This window comes from Drosophila arizonae, chromosome 3 (assembly GCF_054131065.1).
Source record: "Drosophila arizonae isolate 15081-1271.41 chromosome 3, UAZ_ARI_1.0, whole genome shotgun sequence".
Lineage (NCBI taxonomy): Eukaryota > Metazoa > Arthropoda > Insecta > Diptera > Drosophilidae > Drosophila > Drosophila arizonae.
The window spans coordinates 19,032,255-19,058,035 of NC_142923.1; the positions used below are offsets into that span (position 1 = coordinate 19,032,255).

The 25,781-nt window shown below is 33.9% G+C and overlaps 1 protein-coding gene across 2 annotated transcripts in view; it reads left to right on the forward strand.

The window, feature by feature from the left end:
* LOC108611074 (proton-coupled amino acid transporter-like protein acs) overlaps positions 1 to 11,813 on the forward strand; it is a 62,653-nt gene extending 50,840 nt beyond the window's left edge. Inside the window, exons 6-7 of one of the 2 annotated variants that reach the window (XM_089465507.1) lie at positions 3,804 to 3,907; positions 11,716 to 11,813. In XM_089465507.1, coding sequence (XP_089321633.1) covers positions 3,804 to 3,907; positions 11,716 to 11,721 — 110 coding nt within the window. In that variant the 3' untranslated portion in view covers positions 11,722 to 11,813. Of the gene's footprint in view, positions 1 to 3,803; positions 3,908 to 4,876; positions 4,937 to 11,715 lie in introns of those variants that run through there. The other variant, XM_089465506.1, reaches the window with a different exon arrangement.
* The last annotated feature ends 13,968 nt before the right edge of the window (positions 11,814 to 25,781 follow it).

Consider the following 25,781-nt stretch of genomic DNA (forward strand, 5'->3'; position numbering starts at 1 on the left):
GAAATTTATGTGCGCAAAATATGTGGCTTTTTGTCGGGGCGACAAAACTAAAAAGAACAAAATTGAAAAGAAATAGTAAATGTAGGCTGTGTCATAAGTTATAGCGCGCTTTGGTTAGGATTACCGGAAAATACAATTACATTGGGCTAAAAAGGTTAAGAGAAATGAAGTTTAGGTGAGATTTATTTAAGGCAAAACAGGAAATTTTAAATATTGTTGTTAGGGAAACAATTTAAGATATGTTCTCAAAAACATTTTATGTGTAGTCATAAATTGAATTATCAAAACAATAAGTGTTTTATGTATAATTAAATATATTTTTTTATATTTTATAATTTTAAATATAATACGTTTTTTGTTGTAATATTTTTTTAAACCTATATATTAAATTCATTTTATTTTTGTATAAATTGGAAATTATTTAACAGATTCTCTTATTAGGATGTATTAAAGGTGGTTCGAGTGTAGCTTCATATAAAAATCTAAAAATACATAAATAGCTTTTAAGCCTTGAACATAATTTCTTCGATCTATTTATAAATTTGTGGGACTATTGACGTACATCTTGGTAATAAAGTCTTGTGAGTGACATCTAGTTCAGTGGCCGTCTTTAAATAGTCGACTCATACTATGCTATTTCGAGCACCCGCTTCGCGTGAAGCGTGAAATAATCATTTGCGCATTTTCGTTTTTCCCTATTCTGTCATTTCATCATTTATTCATCTTTTGATATTGTCGTCATTGAGTTTCTGTGAGCTCATCAATAAACTTGGACACTACACGTGCTCGAACAAGACAAAAAAGAGCGTAACAACAATAAAAGGAAAAGTCTGTGAAGAGTCGGTGTCTTTGTTCCTTTCGGGCTGAAGATGAAGAAGTCGTCGACACTAAACAAAGAGCTAGGAAATCCTGTTGGTTATTGACGCCGAAGTGGAAAGTGGGTCGTCTTTTCAAATGAAATACAATACGCGGTCGCTTATTATTTATAGTTGTGTTTTGTTCGAAAACGCCAACTGCTTGAAGTGACTGCTACTTATCAGTTTTGGCCGTTCCCTTTGTGTAGGCCGGTGATTTATGGTATTCCCAAATCATATATATCTGCTAAAAGCCATAGGAAAATATCGCTAATGGCAATTAGAGCGAGCAACAAGTGCAGATCTATATAGCCAAGAAACTTTGTAACCTAAGGATATCTCTTTTCTGTACTCTGCTTCTCTCGCTCATTCTTTCTCTATCCTCTCTTTCTTTACCCTTATCTCACAGCTTTAAGCAGAAGTAATAACCATTCTATTATCATCTCATTTGTCTTAGTTTCGCACGCTTCACAACTCTTTTCGCGCTTTGCCACTTTCACAATTTGTTTCCCTTACTTTTGACCAGCGGAAAGCAGAGGAAGCAAATGTGAAAAACCACTCCGTAACGCAAGTTTATAGCTTTACCAAAACTTTTTCACATACTCGCAGACACTCTTACAGGCACACACACATACACGCGTGTCTTTTCGACTGGACATCTTCTTCTTTTATGTTCACAAAATATATATTGAAAACTTTTTGTGCAAAAAGAAAAAATAAACAACATTTTTTTGTTGCCTAAAAAAATGTTTGGCTGACCAAATATCCTATGAAAAATATGAATATAATAATAATCATTTTATAAAATAGATTTTATATAATTATATTAATAAAAAGTAAATAATTTTATATTTTATAAATTTACTACATATGATTGTTCCAAATTTAAATTATATTAAATCCAATATTATAAAATTACTATTATTAATTATATGATTTAAAAAATATTATTTAAAAATATATTATAAATTTGCATTAAAAATAAGTATTAAAATTTACTTAAATATTGTTACACCTTAGCTTCATGAATATACCCCACACAAGCCAAATGACTGCGAGGTATACAAAGTTTGCTTTCTCTTTTGTAAATTTGCTAATGTTTGGCATTATAAGACAAGTTCAGACAGACCTAAATTTCCAGGAACTACTTTTGTGAAATCCAGAGGTCAGATAGCGCGTATTTCTCTAGACGATATTCTATCATTCGTTTTGTTGCTGTAGTTAAGATTCTGAACTGTTTTTCTATATATACGAAATTTGTGAAGCTTTTGAAGCAACTTTTATGGCAGCAATCTGCACGTCTTTCAGCTCACATCATAAACGCATTAAATTTTTTTAATACTACGCAAAAAAAAAAAAAAAACCGAAAAAGACGAAAATGGAAAAAAGTGTACAAAATTTAAGTATTACGACCGCTGTTGAGCGCAAATTCCAGCGAACCCTTCGCGCGGCTCAAGCCCTTCGCATAAAATTCATATTAGGCACAAGGCCATTCGCCTTCGTTCATTATATGAAAAGATACAAAAACGAGTCTAAAAAGTACAATTTCATATACATATACGTATATATATTTATATATGGAAAAAAATTGTAATGAAAGGGAATTATTTACATGACTCAGGTGGGCTTAGGCCGCGGCCCTGATATGAAAGTTTATATAGGGAACGCTCGAAATAAAATGAGGAGAAGGAAAAAAAATATCTGCATATAATTTGGCTTAGCTTTCAACTCATTTTTAATGCGCCGGATATGGGTAATACGATTTTCTCAGGCATTTTGTAATTAATTGAAGAAGAAGTTGGATTTAAGAAACTAAATTTAATTATTATATATTTTTGTGACATATTTTATGTAACTCTCTATTTTTATATAGAGAAATATTACATCTTTAGAGTCAAAGAAATATACTTTTTTATTATATACCAAGATTATATCCTTAGATCTCTATAGATACAAATAAATATATCTTTAAATATATAAAAATGTGACAATTTGGCGGTTCCAATTGTACAAAATATACTAATGATCCCATATAGGTTATCCCAGATCTGGTGCCTTACGTATATAAGTGTATAAAGTCTTCGATATGACTTGTGTGTTTTTCTGTAATAATATCTGAGCTTAATTGAAAAAGTATGCAAAGTACGTGCGAGTTTTATATATTTTTAGTATTTATCTTTTTTTGCTTAACGACTGTATTTTAAAATTCCTTAGGCATAGGGCTACCGAGCCTCACAATGTTGAGACTAATTGAGTTTAATTCAGTTTTTAATTGAAATATAAATGGGTTAGGCAGGGAACTTAGACAAAAATTTTGGGTTGGCTTATGCCAAGGAAATTTGGCTTTAATAGCGTTATAAGGTATTAATAAAATACCAAACATACAAATTGGCTAACATTTTTCTTAAGCCGAAGAAAAGAAGCTAAAGCGAAGGGAAAAAAATATGCCAAACCCATTTAACAAGCTTTTTGTTTTCAAATTCACACTGAAAGAGCGAGAAAAAAAAAAAAAACAGTGAAAATTAATTAATGCCAATTTGTAAGCTCTGAAATCGAAAACTTTTGCTCGCTTTCATTACTTGCCATGGGTTCAAATAAAAAAGAAAATTCTTTTTGAGAAAACTCGGCGTAAAGTTTTTAATAGAAATTAACATTTTGGCCGCTGGTCGCTTGGTCAAGTGTCAATAAGTAGAGCTCGAGGGGACTCAAGGCTCGAGACCCGCGGGCAGCCGAAGCGAACCAAAGCCGATTTTTGGAGTCCGGCCGTCCACCCTCTGCCCGCTCCCCTTCTCCCATGGTGCGACACTTTTGATTTCAATAAATTTTCGTAATTAGCGACAGAGGCGCATTTTTCTTTAGAATTTGTTCGAGTTTTTTGCAGATTTTTCTGAATTTGTTGTTTTGCCACTCACTCACCTCTCTCTTTTCCTTTCTTGTTAATTTTCGCAGCTGTCAGAAAATGCAAATTGAATTTGTTTTGGGTGAAAAATTCATTCAAGTGGCGATTCGCGCTTACAAATTGGAGCACAGCAAATGGAAAAGAGTTGACACAGGTGAGCGATGCTAAGAAACTAAGGGAAAACCTAAAAAACCCTTTTCTGTTTAATGACTTAAATGCGGGAATAGAATGAGATTTTTTTCTGTTTTCGTTTTCCTTATCCTTATCCCATTGTTAAACTTAAATTAATTAAAATAATAATCGTTTTGATAAAAAGATGTAGAGCATTTTCTGCTTTTGTTGCCTAAGTTAAATTAAGTACAACTTGGTGAATTTATTTAGCGGAAAATATTTAGATTAAAGTCTTTTGAAATGTGGTGGAAATACGTACGAAATACTATGTTCCATGGAAAATATAGAAATGCTGAAATAAATTCTGAAAAATATGAAAATGAGCTAAGTATAAGTTTTGGGGAATAAATATTTAAAGAAATATATGTTAAATATGGAAACCTACTAATGGGGTAGATGTGCTGAAACTAATTATGAAAAATATAAAAATGTATGAAAAAAAAAAAAAAAAATGTTTGTATAATAAATATAAAAAATCAGAATTACATATAAGTGTACAAAAAAAAAAAAAAAAAAAAAAAAAAAAAAAAAAAAAAACACAAATATATAAAATATGATTGAGAATATAATATAAATATATATAAAAAATGATATCATAGTAAATTATAACATATTTTATTGTATTATTTCTTTTTATTATTTTTGATTATAGTATATTGCTTAATCAAAAATTATAAAAATTATAGCACAATAAAATATATTATAATTTACCATCCTCTATAGTTAAACAACTCCCTTCACTTAACTCCTATTGCCTTCGCATTGTTTGATAAGCACAACATAAATAACAAATAAAATCAGAGTATAAATCAGAATATAATCAAAAATTTCACTTGTAAAAAAGTATTTAAGAATTCCCATTCAAATCCAAATCCAATTTCAATTTCAAATTCAAATTTCATCAGCTACTTATGCGAAACATATTCACAGCCTCCGAATTTACCAATTCCAGAAACACGTATCACTGGGATTATTAGCTGATGTTTGTCGCAGCTGATGCTGCTTAGCCTCAAAGTTGATTTATGCACTTGGAATTTCAAATGTCCTGCACGGGGGACACTTTTATGCATACGACACGCAAATCTCGGTCAGGACATGGAGCTAACAATGGCAAACAGAGGAACACAGAAGAGACAGTAAAGCAAATGAAAGGGGAAGCACAAAGCACAAACAAAATGCTGTCAACTGTTCTTCACACAGTTCCTGCTGAAGTTTTCTATTTTTTGTATTTTTATTGTTGTTTTTCCTTTTGTAAAAAGGGCAAAAGCGAGCAAAATTATGCCTGGCGGCAGTTTTTAACATTTGTACGATTTGCTGTTCTTAGTAACTGTTTCTGCCTGCCTCTGTTGTCTGTATTGTGTGTGTCCCTTAACTGCTTGCCTGCCTCTCTGTCTGTCTGTCTCCCAGTCCGTCCCTCCGTCTGTTTTATCGCCCCATTATTCACATATTTGTTAGAACGAATGCCGCCATCGCCTTTTGATTTCAGGCCGCACAATTCTTTGTTTATTTTTCATTTCAGTGCGAGCTCCTTCAGCGAGCTTCCTCCAGCTCCACCCACTTGTTATGCATATCAGCTGCATGTTTCTGCGCCGCTGTGCCCCTCTCTGCCCCCTCTCTCGCTCTGCCTGGTCTGCCTCCTGCTTTGCCACTAAGCGAGCGGAAATGTAGTGAAATGAGAAATTTCCGTTTCTGGTTCCGCTGTCGGAAATAAAACAAACGCCAATAAAATAGGCCTCCGCCCCGCCAGCAGAGCTTAGCCGGAGTCTTAGTCGAGAGCGCTTGTCTGAGAGCTTAAATGATGCCTGATAATGAGATGTGAGCGAATAGTGGAAAGCGACCAGTGGCCAGGGGCGAGGGGCCAGGGGCCATCGGGCAACGTGTCGGCAGTCACAACTCTCGCATATGAAAACCAGTTGCATACTTTTCGGCGCGACTGTGCGTTATTTATGTTGCTTTTGTCTTTTAGTTTGCTGACATAAATCGGCGCACAGCACGCTTCCCACTCGCCCACTCGCTCTCTCCCTCTATCTCTCTCTCACTCGCACACTGTGGGCCTGTTTGTCGGACTAAGTGCGTTTGGCTCTCGCTAATGGCAACATAAATTACAGCTACTAACTAACAGCTACTAACTAAACAGTGACAACAGCCAGCGTGCGCCCCACAAATACTCTAGCTATCTCGCTCGCACATACGCCTATTTTGACTACATATATTTAAGTTTTTTTTTGTATGCATACAAATTTACTTTGAAGCTATTTATTTCAATTTTAAATTAATTTAAGTATTTTTTTAAATTTTATTTTAGGTATTTTTATTATCATTAAGATTTTAAATTTGCTGAGTTCTGTTGAGAGTAAAAAATAGTACAGTTTGAGAGCCTTAATTTGACATGTGACTGTTACGATCAGCTGTAAATCGCTTAAGCTATATATTTATGCCCACTGTGGGCGTGGCAAATCTTAATTAATGATTATTAATGATTTTATTTGCATATATTTAGAGATTTGAAATGCGAAATATATGCTCGGCTTGACAGCTCAGGTCCAAAAGATAGCACGAATATAACTAAGCCCATTGGAGGCGTGGCAAGCCTCAAGAGTCGATATCGGGCGACGTATTTGAGCTGGAAATATCATAAATAGACAGTTGAGTTACAGGAGGTCTTCTCTAAAGAAGATTCAAATATATATAACAAGTAATATATACATAAGGTAAAATGGACTTATTTGTAGATCTTTCAACTAATTATATAGTTTATAAATATATATATTATTGTTTTGCTCTAAAAGTATTTAATTGAGTTCTTTCAGAATTTCGCAGTCAACTTTTTGCTCATTTCCATATTTATATGTACTAGGCCTATATCACTTGGAATTTATGCTCTCTGGCCTGGCCCAAATTGATAATTATTTCAGCAAGTGCCTGGGCTGAACTGTAGCGTATTCTGCTGTCATCTCGATTCGGCGACATATTTCATGGCTGTTTCGTGGCTGCTGCTTAGTTGCCCGCTGACTGCGCCGCACATTAAAATTGTGCTCTGAGTAATGTAGTTTTATGCCCCGCACCATCAGCCGCCCCCAAGCCCCGATTGCCGCAGCCACAGGCCCCACGGGTCGCGCACATAAATATACAAAAAGAGCGAAAAAAAAAAACAAACAACAAAAGCAACAACAACAACATCAACAGCGTTCGCTTTGTTTGGGAATCTGCAACTGGACATTGGGAAATTACCGTTACGCAGTTGTCACAGTTTGTGCGGCCATAATTTGCCTGGGCCTTGCGGTCATGTTTCATAACCTTTTGTGGCTGCCGCCACTACTCGCTGTCTCTCTCACACTCACACGCACACTCCCTCTCTGACGTCATCTCTCTCGCTCTCTTCTGCACTGTGTCGCATTGCTCATACGCCGCGTGTGCCGCAAGCTGCCGTAGTAGAGTCGTAAATCTGCTTTGCCTCTGTGTGTGTGTGTGTGTGTCTGAGTTGTTATGTTTAGGTGTGTGTGTGTGCGTGTACATGTGTCTGAGTGTGTGCTAATGTGCGCACAATAAACAATCAATTTGTTAGAGGTCTCTCATATTTATTTCCATTTCTATTTCTATATTTCTGTTCCCTTTCCGTTGGTTTATGTTAATTAAATGATAAATAAAGCGCTCGCTGCAGTTGGGGCTCATGTTTATGGGCTTGATGTGATATGTCAATTAGTTCAATTAAATATTATGGAGCTAGTTATAAATCAAGTCGGATCGAAGCTGTGAGTTGCATGTCAAACTAATTGCAAATTATCGCAATTTTAAATGATGCAGCCATGCATTAGCAGAAAAAATAAAATAAATATATATATATTTGTTTTCTCCTATAATAATAATTAATTGGAAAATGTTTTCAGAACAGGCGGGATAAATGTGTAAGTTTAGAGTTGGGAATTTAGTTTATAAATATTTTAATTTATAAAATTGAAATGAATTTAATTACACATTATAGAGACTACAGGATTTTAAGACAAAAAAAAAAAAAAATTAAAAAAAAAATTTGAGATGAGATGAATAGATTTGAATTAATTAAAAATATATATTTTTAAATACATATTAATTCATTTATATATATTCATCAATGTACCCATCTATCTATCTATAAATCTTTTCACCTTTCTTTTTATCAAAATATCTATCTTTCCGAGTATCTACATAGATCTATAGATACATTTACATATATAATTCTAAAGTCTACTTATCACATACATTAACTTAATGCCAACTGTACTTAAGTCCAGCTCTGTTGCATAAAAAACAAACATTTCTTCAAATCCCTATGCCTAGGACCCCTAGGAGTACGTAGTATATAAATTTTAATAGCTTCCCAAAGGGAGACAACTTTTTGTCCCCCCTAAACTCAAAAGAAAAACTTTCTTAAGATGGGGCATCGAACTAAATAGATGTATATGTGTGTGTGTATACACGGATAAATATATATCCCCAAATATGCGTAATTTTCGCGCTCTCCCACTTTTTAGCCTCTGGTGAGAAATAACACTAAATTAAAATTTTATTAGGGTCTTTATTGGGCGACGCTTGGCAAAGCCGAAATGAGAAATGCGAATGCGAGAACCAAAAGAAAAAACCAAATAACAACAGAAAGAGAAAAAAAAAAAAAAACAGAAATTCAAATATGTTTTAAATGTTTCACACTCACAGAGAGTGGGAGAGAGAGGGAGAGCGGGAGTGAGAGGGAGACAAAGGAAAAGCGCAAAAGTAAATATAAAAAAATTCGTATTTATTTCTATGTATGGATATTTGGCCTTAGGCAGCAAACAGCACAATAAAACAAAGGGGCCAGAGCGAGAGAGAGAGAGTGAGGGAGAGAGATAGAGGAAGATAGAGAGCGAATTGTACAGAGCGAATTCCCCAAATTGATTAAAACTTCATAAATTTACATTTTTATCGCTGGGGCAAACAAATGCCAAATGGGGAAAACAAAACAGAACAGAACAAAGCGAAAAGCACAAAACAACAACAACAACAACAACAGCAAATAAACATGCAAAGCGGGCTGCAAGTAAACAAAGCGAAACAAACACACATTGCACACACGAACACAGTCACCTTTACACACACACACACACACACACACAGAGACATTCACCTGCCCACACACATTTATGAATATTTACACATGTTTTGGCGCCGCAGTTTCGCACAATTCACCTTTCTTTTTTTTTTTCTGTGTGTATGAAGCCTTGTTGATAATGCGTACAGATTGTTAAAAAAGAAATGAAAAGCACGAATGGACATGTAAAGAAAAGATGTGTGTGACTAAGAGGTACCCAGTGTGCAAGTGAGAAAGAGGAAGCAAGTAAAGAAAGGATAAGTGAAAGAAAGAGTGAGAGCCTGGGATAAGTCAGGCAGAGAGAATGTTCTATTGCAATATTATATTCCAAGAAATGGTCGTTGATCATGTTGAGCAAGGAAAGGAACTGAAGAATAGAACAATAATGCAAGTTAGCTTAAGTAAAGCAAAAGGCAATTATTATAAATTATTATAAGCAAGAAAAAAAAAAAAATAAAAAACTGTAATCAATAATATATAAATATATTGCGCTTATAAATGTATAGAAATTTAATATAGTTTATTTTCTAATTTATTGAGAATATACAATTAAAACTTACTCTTTAAGTAAAGCACTGACAACTGAGCTCTTCGGCCTGTTTAAACTGTATGATCTGAACAACTGGCTAAGCAAACTTGCTCTATATATGGAGTCCATTTTCAATTCAATGCTGCCAAGCTATAATTTCTATATATATATTTTGCAGATCTTTTAATTTACTTATTGCATTACTTTCTTACACAAATAAATGAATAATAATAAAAATAAAATTAATAATAGTAAATTCAATTTAATCTAAATGCTCCATTTAAAATGCTTTTTCCAGGGTATATCTAAAAAAAAAAAAACAAGAAGCAAAAGTGTCACCTGGGTTCACTGAGCAGACTTTGGCCAAAAAGCCAATGAATGAAAGCCTGCGAGTGTTGCTTGTGTGTTAAGTGTGTGCGCGTGTGTGTTTTTGGTGTGTGTGTGTGTTGGTGTAGGTGTTGAGGGTCTCTTTCTCCCAAATGAGAAATAAAAGTAAATTCACATCATCACAAAATATTATTAAGCAATCAACTTCTGTTTGCCTCGTCGGCACTGCTGTGGTTTCTAAGCATTTCATTTTTCTCTTTTGCCTTTTTTTTTTTTTGGCATTTTTATTAGCGGCTAAGGGTTGCCTTTAGGGGTGGATTGGGATGGGGTAACTGCCTGGCAACCTGCCTGACAGCAAGACTGGCTGATTAAGCGAAAGTGATTGAGCGACAGAAAAAAAGGAGAGAGACGAGCGTGGGAGTGAGGCAGTGTGGGAGGTGAGGAGTGAATAACCCAATGCCATTTACATACTGTTGACTGTGTGCATGTAGATGACTGTGTGCGTGCGAGTACTCATTTAATTAGAGCACCAGACAGGCAGACAGACAGACAGACTGAGTCCAAGGTAGGGAAAACACATGCGTGTAATTAAAATTAGCTTCCCTTTGGGAATTTTCATTTTCAGCTTACTTTTTGCTTTCAGCAAAGGTTTTCGTTTTATGTAGAGCAAATGCAGCTCATGTCAAAGCTATAAATACGTCAAATATTGTATATAAAGTACAAAATGTACAAAATAATAAATGTAGCAAAAATTAATTATTATGAAAATCTAAAAAAATATAAAAAATATATAAAATACGAGATTTATTTTAAATTCATGAAACTTTGACTCAAATAATATATATATTATTATAATTACAGAAAAATATATAATATATATAAGATATATAATTACAGAAATATATATATATAAATTTATATAATTAATTAAAATAATAAACTTAAATCTAAATCTAAATTTAAATGAACTAAAGCTTGAAAATTTTATTTTTAAATATTTACATTTTTTATTACATAAAAATCTTTTGATTTGTTTCTTTTTTTATTTATTTTTTTATTTATTTTTTATTTATGAGTATTATTTTGAAGTCGAAACATATAAGAACCTAAATGCCTTTTTTTGTTGTTGTTTGTTTGTTGTGTTTTATTAAATAAAAAAATTTATAATATAAAAGTCCACGCAAAGAAAAGGTTTATTTATAAATACAGTAGAATCCCGATAATTTTGTGATTCTTTTTTATTTACACAGAAATTCAAATTATCGAGAATTATTGAGAACGAATTTTTTTCAAGGGATAAAATTTTGATTTATTGCGATTCTCGATTTAGCGGGGTATGAACTATTGAGACTCGGCTATATTTGTAATATATAAGATAAACATTTATTGTATTCATTACATTATACATTAGAGTTTATATCAAAATCAAGCACTGGCTAATGCTACCTTCGCCTTAAGTAGATAAACTTAAATCTCCACTCGGCAGCTCGGATTATTTCCACTAAATTGTAGCGCCTTTTAATTGCATTGTCTCTAGGCATTAGCCAAAGTTCGCGTTAGCATAAACTGATTTGGCCGGCGAATAAAAACAAGAGAATAACAGAAACAGGAAAACAAATACTCTATACATCGGCCTGGACTCCCTTAAGTTTTTGGAGTAGAGTAGAGTGCATTTTATAATGCTTTTGGCAGCCTGACATGTTGCTTGATTTAATTTTCGTGGACTTTCGAGCTTAAGTAATGTTATTTTTAACTCCGCATCAAACTTTTGCCAAAACTTTGCTGCTTTTTAATGCAAATGCATTTTTTCTCGCTTTTTTTTCGTTTTTAGGAGTAGCTGCCAAAATATCGGACTAGTACAAATTAGTGGGTGAGGGCGGTGCCAGAAGGCGGTCGCAGGAGGCAGTGGCTAAAATGCTGGGGATTACTTTCAGGTGAGTGCCAAATTGAATTAAAACTCAAAAGTCATTAAAATGCAAGTTTGTTGTACCTGGAAAAAGTTGACATAGAGCAGCTACTAAAAAGCTTTTCAACTTGTTCATCCTCTTTAATTAGAAGCCAGAAGTGAGACATCCACTGCCCCAAAACACTCGCCAACTATTCCAAACTGTTTAGTGATTTAAGTCAGAGGCCAACAAACTTTGCTCGACAGCTCCAAAGCGAAATAAAGATTTTAAATGCACAATTTTATGTGATTGAGAAGAGATAGACTTAACGGGATTAGCAGCTTTATTGAGAGTTTGGAGTGGTAAATTATTAAAAGAAATGAAAACGATTAAATATTAAAAATAATTAAATTTGTAAATATAAAAATTTACAAAAAAAATGTATAAATTTACATGAATAACAATGTTTTTTATTTTTATTTTTATTTTTTTTTTTACATGGAAAAGGCTAAAATTAAATTTTGGAATTTAATATATATTTATGATTTATTTTATATTTTTATGTTTTCCATGTAAAAAAATGGTATTGTTATTTTTGTAAATATTTAAAGTTTTAGTTATTATTATTTTGGTATTTTTTTTTTTTTTTAATTTTAAAGAAAATATATATATATTTTTTACCAATGCATGTATAAAATGTATAAACGGGCATAAAATAATATATCAAGTTTACCAAACAGTCTTTCAAAACCTCAATCAACTGTATACACACATACGTACATACATACATACATACATATATGTATTCTGATTCCATGTAAAATCCAAACCCAACGCAGATTGGCCAAGTTTTGCATAAAGCATTGGCCTAGCGAGCTAGGGGGCATTGGCTTGGGCTGTGGCTATGTAGGGGGGGCGTGGCAGGTGGCGACTAGCTGTGCAAAACAAATATGCAGCCAAAGCCAGCGAAACAATAACAATGCGCAATGACCCAAAACTAAACACCGTACCATGCGAAAAAGAAAATAAACCAAAGTACTGAGCTGAACGAGGAAAAACTTTAGAGAAAAAATTCTGAAAAAACAAAACATTTTTCAATGGAGGCAAAACCGGCGCGCGCTCTTCCCTATAGACATAGTCGAGGCCCATGTGACAGCGTTTGCCGTAGTTCGAGGCGAACTAAGCCTCTCTCCTTTACTCCCAACGCGTTGCAACGTGGTCTTCCCTCTCTCTCCCTCTCACTCTTTTTTCACTCTATGCCATCATAATCAACAATATTTTGAGTGCTTTTTGTGTAAAGTTCACAGATTTTTTTGTATCTAGTCGAGTTTTAAATGATTGTAGTTGTTGTTGTTGTTGTACTCGTCTGGGTAACATGGGCTTCTCCTCTTCTTCTTTTTTGGAGCGCCTCTTTTTCAATGACTTTTCGGATCGAGTTTTGTTAATTTTTGAAGCACACTTTTGGGGGGCTTCGTGGCAAACTACGAGTTGAGAGTTGCGCTAAATTGAGATACAATTTTTGTTTGTTTGTTTATTTTTTTTTGTGGGATTTGCGTGGTGGAGTATTAGATAAATGGAAAAACCGCCAACAAATAGTATAAAACGGGTCTTTTCATTTCGAGTTTGAGGCTTGCAAGTCAATTGGCAACTAATGTAAATGCATTTCTTATGCCATATGCAATATGGCATTGTATGATAAATGTATAGAAGATAGAAATTTTTTTAGAGGTTTTGCATAGCACATCAAATATATATATATATATATATATATATATATATATATATATATATTTTTTTTTTTATTATTTTTGTTTAGTTTTTTTTTGTGCTAGATTTATAGTGTTAACTTTTTTATATGTTATAATATTAAAAAAAAAATATATTAAAAAAAAAAAAAAAATTATTTATATATTTTTCTCATATATATGTATATTAAAATTCCATTTTAAATAAATAAATTTATTGTATTCTCATATACATAAATAATGGGATATGATTTTATTAAAATTTAGAACTACTAACTCCTACGAATGTTTTTTATTGAATTTAAATAAAATTTATTAAATTTGATTAGGTTTTTTATTTATTTTTTTTTAAATATTTATTTTAAATAATTATACAATATATAGCCACAAATTTATAATATTTTAATTTGTATAATATGTTTATTTATTGTCTTGAATGTTTATCTAAATATGTTTAATTTTTAAAATTTAATATTTACTATTATTTTTACGAAATTATAATAATTATTTTCTTTTATATTTTGTATTTTATATAAACTATACTAACAAAATTTGCTTATATTATTTTTACTTTTTATTGAAAAGTACTATAATATAAACAACAAATTACAAGAATTTGGAAATCAACATTTTTTATTTATTATTTTTTATTTTTTACCATTTATTATTTAATATTTATTTTGTATTTTCTATATAATATTCATAATATTCATGAATATATTTGATTAATTCTCTGCCCAAACAAAAGCAAATACTGAGGCTACCTTCAGGCTTCGGACTTAGCTGCTATTAGCTTACGTTCTTATACATTTTAGTTTCCATTTCGTCCGCTCACATTTTCCACCTTTTCTCACACTCCCTCGGCTATCTCTTTCTCAACTGCTGAGCAAATAAAATAAAAAAAAAAGCGAGCTGAAGAAAAGTTTTGCCCACAGTTTTTCATGCTGGTGCGTGTTATCTTGTTAAAGCAAAACTTCAACTTTTGCCAACTCGCCTTTACACAGATACATATACATAAAGCTGCAGCTGTATGCGTGTGTGTGTGTGTGTGTGTGTGTGTGTGTGTGTGTGTGTGTGTGTGTGTGTGTGTGTGTGTGTGTGTGTGTGCAATGGATGCATCAACAAATGTCTTGGCTCTGCTCGATGCTTGGCGCTTGTCTAAAACATATCAAACGCAACATTTGCGCCAATCGCCTCCAAACTCGAGCCCAAAGAGCAACGCTAAAGAGAGAGGGGAACGGGGAGGGAAGCGGTGTTAGACGAGGCCAGGACGCAACTTGGGGCAGAGGGCAACCGACTGAGGCACAAAAACAACATAAATTTCTACTTAAGTAAGTGTTTAAAAGAAAGATGCAGCGGAACGAGCGGAACGAAAAACCCTCTGATAAACGATGCCGGTTGGCAGTCCAAGGTACAAGAGAATAGCAATACCCTAACCAATGGGCAGAGTGCACTGAGCTGATCAGTTTGTAACAAGCCGACAGGGAAAAGTGAAAAAATAAAGGATAAGTATTAGTTCTGCAATAAATAATAATAATCAATGAATAATATATATTAATGTATGGATATGTATTTGGAAATCTGATCAATTTAATAACAGAGATTCGTAAAGAGTGTTCACCAGTCTGACTGGTATTATATTCATTTGCATGTGGAACTTGTTAATATATATTACAATTATAATTTTAAATATTTGTATATATTAAGTAAAAGTATTAGTAGTACATAATATATTAAATATAATAACTCTCTGCCCAACTTAAAATAAGATAACTCCAAAACTTCGATACAATTTCAGCTTCAGTTAGAGCATCACCTGGTCGACTCGAGACCTTTGGAGTTTTGCTTTCTCGCATTTCGTTTTGCCAGTTTTCTTTCGCAGCTGCTCTGTGGTGAAATATGCAAAAGTGCAAAACGTCAGTTGGAAAACTTTGACGCTGGTTCTGGTCAAAAATTTGACTTGCGCTGCAGTTGAAGTTTTCTTGATGGCCCGAACCGAACTTGGACGCTTAGCGTGAAAAACAAATAAAGTGGGCGTGCGGTGGGCGTACTGTTGGCCAGCTGAAAGCTTAAATTCTTAACTGCCCAGGCGACATGGACAAATCCGCAAGTAATCCATGAAACAGTTCGAATGCGGCGATAAGCAGCAAGCGAAGCGCCCGCAGCTGCCAAAAAGACTCGCAACAGACCTGCAGCAGACCAGATCCGAATCCAAAGAGCAGAAAAATGTTTTCTGCACACACACACGCACACACACACGCACACACACACACACACACACACACTCACGTGTACACACACTCAGTCAGCCAAAAATCAAATGAAAAACTTTCTTGCAGTCAGGTAAAAATGGCTGAACGGCGTCTGCTGCTGCTGCTGCTGCTGCTGCTCCTGTTGAACTTTTCGCCTTTTCGCAAAAGCGAGTTTTCTGCTGAAATTGCTGGAAATGTGAAGAAGCGAAAAGTAGCACCTGCCCCTCTCCCTGTTGCAACCGTCATGTTGCACACATGCGTTAAATGGGCTTCCAGTTCTTTGTTGTTGTTGTTGTTGCTGTTGTTGGCAGCAATGTGCACTTCCGCTTTACAGGCCCAACTTCCGCAAAGGGGAAACGCTGCATACCAAACGCATTTTACCTTAAGCCATTAAAAGGCTTTTAATCAAATTAATGTAAATATTAGCGCAGCTTATATATATATATTTGTATAGGTGTATAACAGATATATATACATATGTATATAGACCCCCCCTGGTGGTATCAAGTCAAATACTACTTTCATACAATTAAATTAAATGGAATTGGATTATATTTTTGTGGAAGTAAAAAAGGAATGCATTACAAATATTTACGACTATACTCAAGATTGTCTTATTTATTTTATTTTATTTACTTTTTATTGAACTAAAATCATTGAAATGATTACTAACTAATTACAGATTTTCCTATTCATAATTTTTATTTATTTTCTAAATTGTCAATACATTCTCTTATTTATTTTAAGTTTATTTTTATTTATTTATTTTTTTTATGTAATAACTGATTTTTATGTATGGTTTCTTATATATTATTTAAACATAATCATATATTTTGCGATCTTATTAACTTTCCATTTATTATAATTTCAGTCTATAAAAAAAAAATATATATTTTTGCCTTTAACTTAAATAATTCACTTTGCTTTTTGTTCTTTTTTCTTTTATTTAATTTTTTTTGTTAATTTTTCTTATTTATTTCTTAATGTAGTATATTATTATATATATATATTTTTATAATATATTTTGCGTTGAAATAATTATACCTTATTACATATATAATTTTTCGTTGTTTTTACTTACTATTCAAAATTAAATATTCTTATTAATATTTATCTTATTTATATTTTTTAAATAGGTATTGGTTCTTACCAATACATATTTTAAATATCTACTTTAATTATTATAATATATTTGCATGATTAAAATTAAAATTTGAATTGCGTTAAATGGCGAAATCTGAAATTCCTATAACACATTTGCAGAATTCAATCCTTTTATAGTTTACTACATTTACTGATTGTGTTACTTAACATTTGTTCTGTAAAATGTCCTCATTTTAACATTTCCCTTTTGGGACAAATTCCTTTGGCTTCATGTAAGCCTCAACATGCAGTTCGAAAAAGCTTACCATACGATTGGCTCTGCTCGCTCTTTTGGTCCCACATTCATTCGCTTGCTCTCGCTCTCACTCTCTCTCTCTCTCTCACTCTCGCTCACTCTGGTTTACAGCAACTCTCTCTTTGGCATTCACAGAACTGCCTGCCTGTTAGTCTCTTGAGTTCGGCTTTTATCTACTGACCTACAACAGTTTGTAACTGTCAGGTCAGGCATGTGGAGTTACTTTGCGAATGTTGTGATAGGTTGCGGGCTCTCTGTGCCACTCGTGCCATACTTTGGGGCCAGGTAGATAATAGTTCTCCAGTCGCTTGCTGCCCAAGACTTACTAAAACCCATTGTAATCGAGTGTGTAAAAACAAGAGTGTGCGACTGTCTCTGTCTGTCTGCCTGTACGGGTATGTGTATGTGTGTGACAGTGTGTTAGATTGGCTCTAGACTTCAGTGGGTTTTCTTTTTCATCAGTCACTTCTTATATATCGATGCAGCTAATCGGCTTTTGTTCTAGTCAGACCATATTCTCCTTTTTGTTCGCTTTTGCTAGTCTGACATGGCTCTAGCCAAGTCGAAGGTGGAAAATATTTAGCTTTTGCGCTTGCAAACCCCTTTAAAAGTAGTTAGTTTCAGACTGCTCGTTACCTGTGAACTTACCTTCAAAATGCATTTATATTTAATACAGCCCACTCAGCAGTTAGCTCAGTTATAAGATAAGCCGAGTTGCATTATAATGAATTAACACTTGTGTTGCTCAAGAGCTTTAATAGAGGATGACAGCATTTGTTGGTCACTCAGCTTGAGACAGGAAAGACAGAGAGAGAGAGAGAGAGTCTATGATTGTTGTAAAGCCTTAACTAGCTTAGCTTTAGTTAGCTTAGTTTTTATTATAGACGTCGACTGTGTAAAGTTATTCTTCTGATCGCCTTTTTCTCTCTTTACACATCTTATTTCTATGTATAGCTCTATTTCTCTCAATCTCTCCGTTCCTAATTCTTTCATTCCAAAATTTCCCTTGTCCTTTTTCTTTCTATCTGTTTTATAGTACTTATATTTAACTCTCTCTCTCTCTCTCTCTCTCTCGCTCTTTCTCTCTCTCTCTGTCGCTTTTTTAATATTTCCTATTCATCTAAATATGCAGAATTAGATGGAGCGAGGAATATACATAGAGAGATTACTTAATGTCAGCTATTGTCCCACTTTACAGTTCAAGTCAGTAAGCCCCGCCCTATGTATATCGGATAATTTCTATCTATCACAAGCGACTCACAGCTAAGCTGCTTATAAGGTCCGAGTGAGCCGCTTGAACTCTGTTTGAGTTTCAGCCATATATTAATATTGCTCATGTTGAACATCCTCTTTGGGCTTATCTATGTTTAATGTGCGACTCAATCCCAGGGCACATAATTCACCCAGAATGGGATATACGAAATAAAAAAAAAAAAAAAAAAACACAAGTGGAAGCAACTAAGGTGAAAAGCTCATTAAACACTTGCCAAATCACACTTACGCCCCATTAGCGTACTAAACAAGCGCAAAATGGGCGATAATAGCCACGCCCCCACTAGAAGCCCCGCAACCCAAAAGTCCCAAGCACGAAAAATCGGATACATTAGGGGGGGGAAAAAAAAAAATGAAACTAAGCCAAACGCAACCAAAATAGCCCGCGGCTAGAGCTCGGCGATACAATAAGAGAGAATGGGACAGATGATGAGAGTGGGAGAGGGAGAGGGCAACGAAGGGGTGTCCAACTGGTAGAGGGTATTTAATGCTGGGTCACTCACAAAACTAACTGTGCTTTGTCCTGTCGATGATGTTGTCGTTGTTGTTGTTGTTGTTGTCGCTTGCACTAACCCCTGCTGACCAATAAAGCCGCTTGTGTGATATACAAGGACAACGACAAAGTTTTTCGCCAGCAACACATGTCCTGCGCCAGGCCCCCAAAAAAGCGAAAATAAAAGCAGAGCAACTGAAATAAAATTAAGCACATTAAAAAATGCTTCACAAATTTACAAATCTCCGTAGCTATAGCTATAAAAAAAAAAAAACAAAACAAAAAAACCAGCCAAGTGAGTGAGTTTGTTGTAGTTGATGGGCTAAGGGATGCGCTGTAACTGCTTATATATTAATGGCGTTTATGTCGTAAGGTTTATATAGAATTTCTTTCATTCACTATATTTTTACATTATATTTAAAAAAAATACTAGTTGATAGTCAATGTAGAAGTTTATATATCTAAAATATTCCTACACTTTGGAAATTAGTTTTAATATATGGTAGCCTTGGGTCTATCCTTCATTTCCTATATAGACTATGAACAAAGAGAATTCACATATCTAACATGTCAGATCAATAGATCAATATTGAAATTCATTATGGTTAGTATCCAATAAGAGTAATATATATCAGATTTCTTAACATTCCTATACAAATATCGATATACAGATAAACCAATCGTTGCTAAAGTTCTATCGGTTCTCTATAATATTTCATACCATATAGGTATGGTACTTGTTTTTATTACGTCAAGGCACAAATTTCACTTAGATGTTCCATTTTTACAGTCTGAATAATTCGTTTTCATTGTATTAAATTTTTCGCTGGGTTCACTTAGCACTCAAATATCAAACAAAAATATCTGAAAATATCGATATATTGATATTTTGATTTATTTTCGATAGCCCCACTAAAATCCAATTTGAAATATCTTACAGGGTATACGCAGTGGGTTAGGGCTGCCACAAAAAAGGTCAACAGGATGGCCAAAAAGGGTCAGCATGTGAAAAATGAGCTACCACTTTGAATATGCCACGGCGCAATCGCCTGAGCAGGAGCTTGCCACACATATTAAATTAGCTGGTGCCTGAGAGGAGGGAGCGGGGTGGGACATGGACGGCGCTGCCTGAGGTTTGGGTTTAAGCGTTGTCTGAGTTTCGTTTTTGGGGGATTTATTTTTCGGCACCCATCTTTGCATTCGCAAGGCAGCTGCATCAAACTACACGCTTTTCATAGTTGTGGCCACTCGAAAAGAGGGAGAGAGAGAGAAAGATGGAGGGAGTGTGAGAGAGCGGGAGTTAGGGAGGGAGAGACCATAGCCATAACACTCACACACTCAAATACATTCCAGATAAAAACTTAATTAAAGACTTCATTAACTTGCTTTTGTTATGGCGCAGACCACGGACTATATACATATTTATATATACACATACATATATCTAGGGGCACAACCTGGAGCAGTTACATATCTATATAAGAGTTTTTTTTTTGTATTATGAATTATTTTCGTTTCATTACCTTTTAATTAAGCTTTAAAATAACAGCATTACGAAAAAAAATAAATAATAATAAAACGTTAAAAAGAAAAGAGCGAAATACCAAAAGCTGACAAAAATGTTCCATAGATTGCGCGTGGGAAGGTAATATTTATGTATGGATAAGTATATATTTATATATACTCTATATATATATGTATGTGTGTAAAATCAGGCAGGGAAGAGAACGTCTGTAATAATCGCTTTTTAAACCGCATTAAAAAAAAAATTAATGCAGAATGGACTAAAAAATATGATGATTAAAAAAAATCGCTTGTTTTAAATCCAAAATTCACGTGGAGTGTTTAACTTTGTTGGAAATTGTGTGAAATATCTCAATTTTGTTTTTATTTTTGACGAAATTATTTGCATTACAATGAACAAAAATAAATAGATAAATAAAATTAATTCTTTAAAAATTTATAAATAAATATATAACATCTACTCATTTATTTTTTTTTTTAGACTAAATTACACTTGACCTTTTCCACAGTTGAAAATACAAAAATAAAATAGGTCGTAAAACCTAAAAATTTTAGCGCAAATTAGGCAAATTATTTGAATTGAATGCATTTGAGTTAACTATATTTTATTTGGAATATTTTTCCAAGATATATTTTCTCTACTTTCTCTAAATCCTTAACCTAAGATGTTTCGTAATTGAGATGAGATATTTATTGGAAACGCATTTCTCTGGCTTTCCTCAAATACTTTGACTTGTTCAAGGTCGAGCTTCTTCTTCGTCTGCTTCTTCTTGCTTTTGTAATTTTGTTTTTGCTGGCCATCGACATGATTTACAATGTTCGGCAATAAAATGTGCGCTCATCATGTTAAGTCAGTCAACTTCCTGCCTATGGCTGATATAATGGTCTTTGCATAAGCCGTCGGGGCCTTAACTCACACTCAATTAAATCAACTTATTTTTGGTCAAATAATTTTACATAATACGAAAAACGAACGCTGAAGCTCATTAATTTAACTTAAGAGTTCAAGGCGGTGGCAGAAGCAGCAGCAGGAGCAGAAGCAGAATCTGCGGGCAGCAGCTGAAGTGGGAGGGTGGGGGAAAAAGTCGAGGGTAAGGCCAGGTAAGGGATACGCACAACAGCGAGAAGTACACAAAAAGTAGCACAAAAGCGGATTTTCATTCAAGGTGAAAGCAATCAATCAATATTCATGAAATCAGATTTAATTTTAAGCGCATTTAAGTTACGCCCAGTTTGTGCCACCCACGAAAGGGGGCGGGGTACCACGGAGTTGGCATAATGATTCTACCGAAAATTTTCCCCTGGCCTGCAATGGGAAGGCGCTTGGCTGGCTGGCAGTTTGGCCCAAAGGAAAAACAACAATCCCGGCCTGCTGGCAACTGACGTCGATGTCGAACCAAGTGAAAATGTCGAGACAGGGCTCAAGTTGGAGGAACATCATTAGAGCAGCTGAAGGCAAGGCGCGGCAGCTGCGGGACGGGCTGAATGCCATGACCATGCTAATTGTATGGCAACTGGGAATTGCGAGAGATAAAGACAGATGAAGAGAGAGTGGGAGTGGGAGTGGGAGTGGCTCCAACCACCCTACCGACCGCCCGCCCGCCCACCTGCCCGCCTGACTGACTGACTGCGTGTTTGTCTACCCCTCACACAACTCAGCTGCCAATTCAATTTTGTAATCAGAGTGGCATGAAAAATTAAATAAAACATGCAAATAAAATTATTACGCGTAATTTGTGTACCCGACGGGTGTCAAGGTGAGTGCGCCACGGCTTAAATAAATTCCGCGGAAATTTATGTGGGCCAAGACTTTAAATTGTGGCCAATTTTAGTTAAAAGTTTTGCTACAAGGGCTCTGAGAAGAGAACGTGAAGAAAAACAATTTAAATCTAACTTTAATACATATAATATATATCATAAATTTACTCACTCATATACACACTCATGTAATTCATTTTAAAATATTTTTTCTTTAATGTCAAATGCAATTGAGATGTGTAAAACTCATATATATTACATATTTTTAAATATTCACTAATTTTCAACGCAAACAAAACGTACAAATTTCAAACACATTTAGAAAATAAATTACATGTCACAGTTACACAAAACCAGCAAAACTGAAACTAAAAACAAAAAAGAAAAAATATATATAAAAAATAAAATTAGAGAAAAACTTTTCGCGTTTGACCATGAGCCATATAAATATTACAATTTAAAAACTTTAGACCCATTCGCTGCACTGCTCTCGCGCTCACACGCTCTCTCTCTCTCTCTCTCTCTCTCTCTCTCTCTCTCTCTCTCTCTTTCTGTTATGGAGCCATATTTTACTGGGCTGCAAAAAGTTAAAAAACAAAAATGAGAAGCACAACAAACAAACAAAAAAATCATATATAGAACACAAACAACTTTTCTGTTGACTGTGAAAAATATTGTGCAACAAAGTTGCACACAAAAAAGTGTGAATGGCATATATATAAAATATATGTATTTGTATATGTATATGTATATACATATATATTTATATACATTTGTTGTTTGTTCTCTTAAATTTGGCTGCATTCAAATTATTTTTACAGTTTAGCGCAGATTTTGTTTATTTTTGCTTTGCCCTCGAAATATTTTCATTGCACAACAAAATTAACTCAAGAGTTCAAACTGACATTTAAACACGTTTATGCGCTTATTCCTTATTTGTAATATAAGAATTCATGTTTTAGTATGATCGAAAAGTATTACATATTTAAAATAGTTATTTTTATTTATTTTCTTATATTAATTTACTGTGAAGCGTATTCTAAAATATGAAAATATTTAAGTTAAAACGAAAATAAAATGAATAATTTTGCTTATGATTATTACATTATTATATATAAAATATATAATAATAGTATACAAATATTTTATATATAAAATATTTTATATAAAAAATACTACCAATGAAACAGTCTATAATATTTTATTTGTCCTTTAAAATTATTAATAGAAAAAAAAACAAACATTTAAATAACACAACTTTTTTTTTTTTAATTTATTGATTTTATTTTATTTTGTATTTAAATCTTGAGCGTGTTGTATATCTATTATCTTAATTTACTTCATTTAATAATTTTTGTTTGATGAAATATTTAAAAAAATTAAATATTTGTATATTTAATTTTCAAACATTTCTTTAGCATCCTATTTACATATATGTATATTTTTGTGTGTATATTTGGCACACACAACTACTAGCTTCGCCCGAAATGTGAAACCCACAAAAGTATGCAACACTTTTGTGCTCGCTTGCACTTTTTGCATGCGTCTCGTTAGCATTGTATGGGCGGGGACCGCCCACGCCCGCTGCGCCTTCAGCTACCTTTAGTCACTTGAAACTTTCGCTTTCAATGCGCTTTCATAGAAAGCCATATATTTTTAGTTAGGGGCCTTCACATACGAAACTCTCTTTGTATGACGAGAAACTGGGTTAACGAAGGCGCAAACCATTTGCCTTGTGATTTATGAAAGAATAAAAAACCAAAAAAAAAAAAAAAAAAAAACAAAAAAATGAACAACATAAACAGTATTGAAGGCGTGTTCAATTGGAAAGGTCAGGCCCGAATTTTAACTTGAAAATATGCAAAATATATTGAAGCAAAATGGAATTTAAGCAATTTCGAAGAGCGAGCGAAATCTTTAAAATCAAATGGAATGCTAAAGGAAATCCATATATACAATATACATACATATATATATTATATATATATTTACATACACATAGATCGGCTGCAGCTGTCGCCATTGACAGGAAGTCAAAAGTTGGCAGCCAAACGGAAACTGAAGCTGACAGCGACATCCACCGCAAGGACAATCGACCATAAGAAACAAAAACAACAACAACAACAGCAACAATAAAGCACAGATGAAGAAAAAAGCAACAAACCAAGCAAAAAAAAAAAAAAGGGACGCCGACGAAATTGAAGTCCAACTGAGAATTTGATTTCCACAACCAACTAAAATATTTTTTGCCTCCCACGCAATGGCAGCTGCTGCTCCACGGCACAGAAAAAAGTAAAATTGTGCTAGGTGGCAATGCCCGACTGCTAAGATACCCTAACTTCCAAATGTGCAGCTGGATGAGCAGAGAACTGAAGTTAAGTTTGGATTATTTCATCAAATTCATTTTCGATATTAATTTTTGTATTTCCATCATCTCTTTCTATATACTCCATCTGACTAAGTTTCATAAAGTAATATTGTGAATGATGAAGAATCAAATATTGTATATACATGTGCAGAATTCTATATCTTTCAAGTCTCTAGTTATCCAAGAACAATCCTAACACGACTCAGCCTCTCTGCCGAATCTGAAATATTAAGGGACACCTCTGCAGCTTTCTCTATTACAGAGAACTCCAGCAGCACATCATACCCTTTCTAGTCAAATTCAATGGATTTTGGGCATAAAAAAGAAGAGAAAAGCACAAACGAAAAAAACAAAAGCTCTACTCCAATTTTTAATATAAGAAACAACAAGTGAAGCACCCAAGGACCTTCTGAGTGCGTTTTCCAGCTGTTTCACTTTTTGCCCGCTTCTTTACGCTCCCCTACCCGCTCCCCGCTCTCCGTTCGCCCATTTTCTCTTTCGCCTTTGGCCGTCAGACAGTTTTCATCTTGTTTGCATGTGTTTCTGCGGTCTCTCTTTGCGTGCGTTCCTTTTTTTTTGTTTTTATTTCGCATTTCTCTTCTCGGATTTCTTAATTTCTTTTTTTTTCGCTTACCGGATATATTTTGTTTCTGTATATTTGTTGCTTTTTTACCTTTTTGTTTTGTTGCTGGCTTTCTCTTTCCTTTCAATCTGCCCCTTGGTCTCGACAAGCGCCGATTTAGCAAATTGTTTTGTTGTTCCTGTTAACATTTCAGAAATGTTGATTTCATAGTTTCCTTTGTGCTGCGGGGGTAACAGGAATAATGAAATTTATTTTTAACTGCATTTTTTATTCTTAATAAAATTAGGGTTACAGGAAGGTAAAGCAGTGCATACAATAATTGAAAAACAGGTTAAAATCAGAGGAAAGTGAAACGAAGATAGACAAAGACTGAGCTGGGAATTAACATAGTTAGATGTAAAAAAAAAGAGATGTAGAAAACGAGGCAGAAAATAAAGATGAGTTTAAAGAGAATGAAGTATGAAAAAAGACAAAGAGAGAGAGAGAGAGAATGATAGAGAGATAGAGAGAGACAGAGAGAGAGAGAGAGAGAGAGAGACAGGCAATGAAGGAGAAACAAATTTGATGTGAAAAAAAAAACAAATAATTCATAACTTTCTACATATATACATACATAT